The sequence below is a fragment of the Pteropus vampyrus genome, unplaced genomic scaffold (assembly GCF_000151845.1).
Source record: "Pteropus vampyrus isolate Shadow unplaced genomic scaffold, Pvam_2.0 Scaffold23, whole genome shotgun sequence".
In the NCBI taxonomy this organism is placed as follows: domain Eukaryota; kingdom Metazoa; phylum Chordata; class Mammalia; order Chiroptera; family Pteropodidae; genus Pteropus; species Pteropus vampyrus.
In genome coordinates, this window is record NW_011888804.1 from 3,979,316 (window position 1) to 3,988,335 (window position 9,020).

At 48.1% G+C, this 9,020-nt stretch overlaps 1 protein-coding gene across 3 annotated transcripts in view; it reads right to left on the reverse strand.

The window, feature by feature from the left end:
• The window catches only part of SLC8B1 (solute carrier family 8 member B1), a 24,788-nt gene extending 20,623 nt beyond the window's left edge, over positions 1 to 4,165 (reverse strand). Inside the window, exons 1-4 of one of the 3 annotated variants that reach the window (XM_023528242.1) lie at positions 4,021 to 4,165; positions 3,790 to 3,855; positions 3,016 to 3,376; positions 1,604 to 1,841 (exon numbers count right to left, since the gene is read on the reverse strand). In XM_023528242.1, the coding sequence (XP_023384010.1) occupies positions 1,604 to 1,759 (156 nt within the window). In that variant the 5' untranslated portion in view covers positions 1,760 to 1,841; positions 3,016 to 3,376; positions 3,790 to 3,855; positions 4,021 to 4,165. The other 2 variants (XM_023528240.1, XM_023528241.1) reach the window with 2 other exon arrangements.
• Between the last annotated feature and the right edge of the window lie 4,855 nt (positions 4,166 to 9,020).

The following is a 9,020-nucleotide window of genomic DNA, read 5'->3' on the forward strand; positions in this document are numbered from 1 at the left end:
CCCGCGTCAGTCCTAGGAGGTGGTGTGAATTCGGCACGAGGTGGCCATGAGTTCATATCCCTACTCTGTTACTTTCTGTGTGGGCAACTTCCCCTCCCTGAACCTCAGTGTCTTCATCTATAGCACAGAGATAATCATACTCATCTCAGGCGGCTGGGGGATGATTTGGTGAGCTTGGCACGGTGCTCGATGACTCAGAGAGATGACAGAAAAAGTCATCTGTATCGGAGAAGGCACAAACTACAGTTAACCCCAGTTTTCCCGACCCCAAGGAGCACACCCCCAAAGGCAGCAATTTTATAACCTCGGTATTGACAAACCACTTTCTCATCTGTAAAATGGGCATAATTACCTGTTCGCCTGCCTTAGAGGGGGGACATGAATGCACTTGGTGACCCAATAAAGTTGGCGAGGGCGCTAAAAACACTGTTAGAGCATTGGTACCAGGGTATTTCATTTTCCTGCTGAAACAAGGGAAGAAAGAACCCCAGCCCCCTGCGTTGGAGAGGACTCCAGGGGGTCATCTTGCGTGGTTCCCTCCCTTCAGCTGCTCACACTGGATCCACTGTGACCTCTCCCCCGCTTATAGACATCGAATGGAATGACGCAAGTTCTCAGTGGCCCGTACCCTCCTGCTTGCCTTTCACCCCAGCAATCCCCATTGTCCCTCCCTCCATGAATCGAAGTCAACAGCACCGCCATCTAAGGCCAGGAATCTGAAGCCGCCCTTGACGCCTCCCTTTCTCCCACCACCACGCCCCTCCACCTGATCCATCAGTATATCCTGCTCGTTGTGCCTCCAACATGTGTCCCAAAACCCACCACTGCTTTCCTATCTCCCACACCCACCATCGCTCACCTGGATAGCTGCAGGAGCCTCCCCACTGATCCCCCTGCTGCCACTCACCCCTCTAAATCCATTCTCCCCAGAGAAGCCAGAGAGATCCCTTGAAGAAATAAATCTAATTTTGACATTCCTCTGCCTAAAACCCTCCACTGGCTACCGGCTATCATAAAACAAATCCTACCTCCTAGCCTCAGCCTAGATGGCCTTTTATAATCTGGCCACCACTAGCTTGCCATCCTTATCTCTTAACACTCTCCCCCCTCACTCAGTCTATTACAGCCACTCTGTCCTCCTCGCTGTTATAGAAACACACCAAGCTTGCCTCAGGGCCCTTGCACTTGCTGTTCTCGCCCCCCTGGAATGCTCTTCCCCCAGATGACTGTACAAATGGCTTCTTTTCTCCATTCGGGGCTTGGCTCAAAGATCACTTCCTCATAGAAGTCATCTATGACCACCTAATCTGAAACAGTTGGAAATACACCCACCCCCTCACAGTCCCGCCTCTCCGATATAACTCGATCCTATTATTGGCAGGACACTTGGCATCTTACCACCTGAATTTGACCTGTTTACTTCTTTTTCTGTCTTCCCAGGAGACTCTTAGTTCTGTGAGGACAGGGATTTTTGTCTTGATTGTTCCCTGGTATATCCGAGGGATCGGCTCAGTGCTCGGCACATAGTTGATGCTCAATAAATATCTGTTGATTGGAATGAGTACACCCCCACCTGATGGCAGCTTCCTGCCTAGATACTCACGTCCACCACAGGGCTCTGGTTCACATATGAGGCTGGAAACTCGGGGCTGGTATGGGTGCCTGTAGATGGGTCGCTGGCCCCAGACATTGTCTCCACCATCAGCAGCACATAGAGTAAATGCGGCACCCAGTGCAGATGCAGCTGTCTGCCGGCCATGAGCCCCCACGGGGCCTGGCCCTCACACTCTGCTTCCCCTTCTGCAGTGTTTCAGTTTAAAATGGCTGGCAGCTCCAGTGGCCTACAGGGTGTGAGTAAGAAGGAAGGACAGTGTCATTGAAGACCCCAGGAACCTATAGGAGGGGCTTAAAAACTTTTTCAATTGAGAAACTGCCCTCCCACCTCCCCCCACCAAAGGAAAACCAATGTAGAAAACCCATATTCCGGATGGAGGTTGCTGGAGGGACCCAGTCCCCACTCCCATTCATTCTGCACACAGATTACAGACGCCCTTCCTCCTGTGCCCCCAGTAATGTCTCCATGGAAACCTAGGGTCCTCTTCTCTAGCCTGAAACCAGAATATGAAGGCTGGAAGGGACTATCCTGAGATTTGGAATCCTGAGATCTGAATCCAGAGATTCTTGCCTCCAGGGGCCAGCTGGGTGAGATAAATACAGGAAGTAGGCCGAGGTGGTGACGGGGCAAGCCCTCAGAAGGACAGAAAAAAAACATACATCTGGGAGTGGACTTGGCCTCTGGGCCACCAGTTTGAAACTACTGAGCAACGCTGTTCTGTGTCTTACAATCAGCCAAGAACTTAACACCTGATGACCCCATTTAATGCCCACAATTCCCCTTGGAGGGGGCACGGCTATTACTTCCATTTCACAGATGAGTGAACTGGGGCGCAGAGCCAGGCTGTTCCCTCACTCTCAGCCCTGGGCCTTGCCACCCTTATTTAGTTCCCAGAACAACTCTGTAGAGGTTATTGTCCCCACCTCTTTTACAGAGGAGGAAGCTGGGCTCAGAGGAATTCCATAACCTTCCCGAGGTCACACAGCAAGGAGCCAACAGTGCCTCTGATAGAGAAATCGAGGCCCAGAGGGAAGTGAATCGCTCAAAGTCACACAGTCTGCTAGCAGATTCCAGCTGGACTGTCTTAGCCTTCAACATCGGGGCAAAACCGACTTCGTTTTTCTTCCAGAGAAATTAAACTGGGGGGAAAAAAAAATCTTCGGCACACCAATTTCCTTCTTTTGGCTCTCTTCTGCACATCATAGATGAACAAGTTTTATTTCGCCATCAAGAAAAACAGCTCAGAAAACGTTTTTTTTTGGTTTTTTTTTTTTTTGCAATCCTTTGCACAGGCGTTTCTCAACACCCTGGCAGAGGCAGAAGGGGTAAGAGAAGGAGGCCCTGAGGAAGAAGAGGGGAGAGGAGGGGGTACAAGCGGCAGGTCCCAGCACTTCCTTCACCTGTTGACTCTTCCCCTTTCTGTTGTTCCCTGAACTTCTTCACCGACTTAGAAGGGTTGACTTGGAACCGGAGACTCCAGGTTTTCAATTCAGTCTTAGTCACGCGGGAGGTGTGCGGCCTTGGGGAAGTCACTTCACCTCTCTGAGCCTCTGATTCCTCCGTAAAATGGAGACCGATGCTGGCCCCTCAGAGTACACGAGAAAGGTTCAACAGATCCTCGCGCCTCTGGTGTTCCCAACTTGAGGTCTCTTTTCTGTTGGCCGCGGATTTCTTGTACTCATTTACCGGGGAGTATTTACTGAGCGCCTCCTGTGCGCCTGTCCGTTGCCAGGCGCTCAGACGCTCGGAAGTTCTGCAGATCTAATAGGAAGGGACAGGGGCAGAAAACTGGAACTGTGACCACCTTTGCGGTTGCACTTTCTAGGCGCCAGACGCCTAGAAAGTTTATGTGCTCAGTTTCCCAGACCCGACGGGGGTTGAGAAGTTAAACTCCGGGAGTCGGGTCTCCCGCGGCTCCCTAGACGGCAGGCAGCCTCCTCTTACCTCAGGCCGGGCCTTCACCCGCCACCTCCGAAACACGACCCCGCCGCGGCCTCGCGGCCTTCCCGGTCCCCGCCCGCTGCAGCGTCTGGAACTGGTCCCGGGGCTGGTCCAGGGCTCGCCCCGCTCAGCCCCGCCCTTTACACAACCCCGTTCCAAAGGCACGCCCCCTAGGGCTCGCCCCGCCCCTTCCCTTAAAGGCACAGGCTCCCGGGAAGGTCTTCGCCGCTCACCACCCTCCCCGTAGTATTTTCGGACCGGTTCTGTTTTCGTCTCTAAATCTGAAGCAGACATGAAATCTGAGGGAGTAAAGACAGAAGGACGCCGGAGAAGAGAAGTTAGAGGGTGAAACCAAGGGGTTCTGTTGCCGAAGGAGTGAGCGAGAAGACGCTAAAATTCTTCTAGTAATCGATGGTGATAAGGAGTATTGGAGAAGGTCCTAGGTGGGGAGAGGCCAGCCTTACCCACAAGTATTCCTGTTGTCCTGCCTGAAATGCCTCTTTTTGAGAGACTCCCTAATTGAGTTCAGCATTTCCCTCCAGTAACATCGCTCAAATAATAAAGGCAATAAATCGGTCAAGACGGGGGAGTTAGGGATTTACTGGTTCCGGTGCCTCCCCACTTTCCCAGCCCCCCGGGGAAGTGCTGGTCGTCTCTGCCTTTTCTTCCGCTGGCGTGGGGAGAGCACGGAGGCTGGAACCGAGGTGTTGAGGCTGGAGGCTAGTGTCTCCTCCCAGGCTGCCCGCCTCTGGCCCCGCACCTGTCTCCACAGTTGGCACACATCTAATCCCTCCGCCTCTCTCCCCAGCACCTGCAGGACCAAGGCACAGCTCTGAGCCTGGCATCTGAGGCCCTTCACCTTCCAGCCCTAGCGCCCCCTTCTAAGTTCCTCTTTTACTCCCACCTCCGTCCTCCTCCCCCGCTCTGACCCCGGAAGTGCTCCCCACTCTCTGACCGCCCTGCTACTTACACACAGCCATATCTCTGCTCCTTCTGAGCCCCTTGCCCAGGATGCCAGCCCTTTCCCACCTACCTGACACACTCTTACATTGCGAGTCCCAGCTCAAAGGCCACCGCCTCCAGGTGGCCTTCCACCCTCTTCCTTGTCCCTTCACCCCTGAGGTTTCTCACTTTCGGAAAGGACACACCTCTAGGTCCCCACACGATAAGTTTGGAATCTCAGAGCATATTTACTGTGTGACCTTCAGTAAATATTTAGAATCTCTGAGCTCAGTTACCTTCCCTGTAAATGGAGATGACAGCAGTGACTAGTCACGGTGCCCTTGCAAGATGAAATGCACCATGTGTAAATCCCCAAGCCCCATGCCTGGCACTGAGTAAATACTCCCTCAGTGGAAGGCATTGTTGTTGCTATTACTCCGTTAATCCTACAATGTAGTGACTTACCTGCCTGTGTCCCCCAAAGGGAGTGGGTGGGAAGACGCTTAAACGCTTCTAGTAATCAATAAGGAGTATTGGAGAAGGTCCCAGGTGGGGAGAGGCCAGCCTTACCTACATGTATTCCTGCTGTCCTGCCTGAAATGTCATTTACTGGCTACTTGACCTTGGACAAATCACTTTATCTTTTTGAGCTTCAGTGTCCTCATCTGGAACATGGGGCTAATAACGGCATCTACAGGGCACTCACTGGACGCTGGTCAGGATGCACTGAGATTATATATGTAAAACCCATAGCCTATTGCTTGGTACTTGTCTATATTTGGAAAATATGATCAGCCACCAGGCCTTAATCCACAGAGGTGACTAATGATGGATATTTAAGTGGCATAATGAGCAGCATATTTTGGAGGTAGGAAGAGAAAGGACCCTCAAATCCCATTAAGTGGAAAGCCGCCTACAGCATCACATGCAGGCTAGTCCTATTTTCAGCCTCTTATGAACAAATCCAAACCAATAAAAATAAATAATAACTTTATTGAAGACTTACATTTATAGTGAGTATTCACATGCTTGTCTCATTTAACAGCCTTGTGGGAGGAGGGCTACAGTGATCCCCATTTCATAGAGGAGGAGAATTGAGGTTCAGGGAGGTGAAGTGACCTGTCCCCAAAGCATCCACAGGTCTGTGTGACACCAAGTGAGTCCCCTTCACCACCACAGCCTGAGCATCCTACAGGAGTCAAAGTAAGGCCAGATCAGCCTAACACTCAGCACCCCTGTTCAGGACGTGGGTGGCAGCTCTGGGAACAGTGCAAGTACCTGGGGAAAGCATGAGCAGAAATAGTAAGGCTTAGAGGGGAACTTAGAAGAGGAAAGAGAGAGAGAAAATCAGAACTTTCAGTCTGAGCCCAAGAGGCCCAGACACTTGGAAGCTTCCTTAAGTTGCCCAAGCCTCACCTGCGCCCAGTGCAAGTTCCCTCTTGACCCCAGCAGCCCTGAGCAGTCACACTGCACCTACTTAAACCCTCCAGGAGGGGGAGCTCATCACCTCTCATGGCAGCCCATTTACCAGTGGACAGTACCAATTGTGAGGAAGCGGCATTGCCAGGAGGAGTGTCCATGAGAATAATAGTACTAGAAAGTGACTTGGCGATTGATAAGCATGAATCTTAAGAGCCTCAAAAGCATGTGTGCCTTTTGCACCAATGTTGCTCCTGGAATTTTCCTGAAGTAAAAAGATATGGACAATGTTGTCTGCACAGGAATGTTTACTACAGCAACCTTCACCACGCGGCAATAATTTAAAACACCGTAAATCTCCATTAATGGCCCTTGCCACCAATGCCATTAACAGAATTGTTAAATTCGTTTTGGTAAGCCTCTTAGGGCACTTTGCTGTGAGGTCCCTCCCCCATATGAACTGGAGAAGAATTAGATCTTTGGATCAGCTAGACTCAGTTCCCCAACTCACTTGAGTTTGTCCCTGGCGGAAGTCACATCTCATCTTGAACTCTAGTTTCCCATCTTTTAACAGGGTTAAGGTTTCATGAATTTCTCAGGGTAGTTGTGAAGATGAAGCAAAGAAATTCACTCAGGTGGATGCCAGATGTCTTGTATACAGGAACACAGAATTGCTTAGTGGTCACAGGAAGCACACTCAGGTGACTGGTTACACCTGAGCCACAGTAAGGACTACAGGAGATCTCATGACCCATATAGGGTGGATCAAAGGCTGAGCATTGGGGCAATGTCGTCACAACATGGGGGCCTGCCTAGTGCTGACTGGGCCATCCCTGAGCCCAGCCTGGGTGCTCTCCGCCCAGGAGCCCCATTCTCTCAGCCTGGCCAGCTTCCTTGAATGGGGGGACCTTAAAAGCTGACTGTGACAGGGTAGAACCTGTTTCGATATACACATACATTGTGAAATGATGACCACAATCAAGCTAACTTACATATTCATCACCTGATATAGTTACCATTTTTTGGTATGTGGTGAGAATACTTAAGATCAAGTCTCTTAGCAAATTTCAAATATACAATGCAGTGTAGTTAACTACAGGTACCACGCTGTACGTTCTATCTCCAGAATTTATTCATTTTGTGTAACTGAAACTTTGTACCCTTTGACCAGTATTTCACCATTTTCTCCTCCCTGCAGCCTTTGGCAGCCACCGTTCTATACTCAGCTTCCATGAGTTTGACTATTTTAGGTTCCACATATATGTGAGACCACATAGCGTTTGCCTTTCTGTGTCTGGCTCATGTCACTTAACATAATGTCCTCTAGGTTCATCTGTGTCGCAAATGGCAGGATCCTTCTTTTTAAGGCTGAATAAAATTCCGCTGCGTATACGTATCACACATGTTCTTTATTCATTCATCCATCAGTGGGCACTTAGGTCGTTTCTATACTTTGGCTACTGCGAATGATGCTTCAATGAACAGGGAAGGGCAGATATCTCTTCCAGATCCTGATTTCATTTCCTTTGGATGTACATCCAGAAGTGGAATCGCCGGATCACATGGTAGTTCTATTCTTAATCTTCTAAGGAACCTCCATCCTGTTTTCCAGAATGGCTGCACCAATTTACACTCCCACCAATTGTGCGTGAGGATTCCCTTTTTTTCCACATCCTAGCCAACACTCCTTATTTTTCCTTATTTATTATTATTTTTTGTAATAGCCATACTAATAGGTGTGAGGTGACATCTTGAGATTATCTTTAGGAAAGAGTGTTTTCTGAGGGATTCTCGGAGTGCGGGGACCACCAGGGTGGCCACTGCCACAATCTGGTTCTGTTGAGATTTGCCTCAAGGGCCCTCAGGTAAAGACCTGTCCCCTGCCCACCTCTGTGACTCTCCAGCATCCCTGATTATCGCCAGTGGCCTCTGCCTGACCCCTCCCCCAAGACTGGCCCTTCCCTCCCTCTGTTACCCTACTTGCTGGGGCACAGACCTTGACCCAACCTTGCCCTACACTTGGCCCTGATTTTGCCCCTTTGGCTGTCAGTTATCTCTTCGGACCTCAGAAGAGAGAGGACAGTCTCTCTTGCTGTGTGGCCTTTTCCCAGTTACTCCCAATGATAACATCCTATATAACCAGAGTATAATAACCAAAATCAAGAAGGTGACATCAATACAAGACCTTTAACTGAATTATAGACCGTATTCAGATCGCACCAATTTTCATATTTCCTCATTGTTTTTGGTATATATTTCTACAAACATTTTTTTTCTTTTTTTAGTGTTTTTTTTTTTATTTTCACTCTGAACTTCTATCCTCAGTGTAGCTATAATTTGCATTTTTCTTATAGTAAATGAAGTGATAGTTTTCGATAAGTTTAAAAATCATTTTTACATCTTTTTTCACAAATTGTTCATATTTTTCTGCCCATTTTTCTATCTGATTTTCACATTTCCCCCTCAAATTTAAAGAGTCCTTCATAGGTTAGTGATATTAGCCCTTTATCTATGATATATGTGATAAACATTTTCTCCCAGTTTGTCAGCTGTCTTTTGACTTTAATCATGGTGTTTTAGACACGGAAAAGTTAAAGAAAATTTTATGTAGTCAAATGGATTCATTTTTTATTGCATTTGGATTTTGAGTCATAGTTCGCCTTTTCTTAAACACAAGCTGTGGAGGAATTCACCCATATTTTCTTCTAGAACTTGCAGTTTCATTTTTTACATTTAGATTCTCATCATTTAAGAGTTTTTCTTGTGTAGGGTGTGAGGAGTGGATCCGGATCAAAAGAAAAGAAAAAAAGAGCATTTTTGAGACAATTGGAACTATTTGAATAAAACTCTGTTTTAGATAATAGTATTAAATGAATGGTAAATTTTCTATTATAATGGTATACCGTGGTTATGTAGGATACTGTCTTTTATGAGATACTGTATATCCGCTGTATTTAGGTTTGACATGTCCCGATTTCTTCAATTAACCCTTAAATGGTTGAGCAAAATTATGTATACATGTATAAAATTATATGCACATATATAAAGAGAGATTAATTAAATGTGACAAAATATTAGCAATTGACGGCAGGCAGATGGGTGT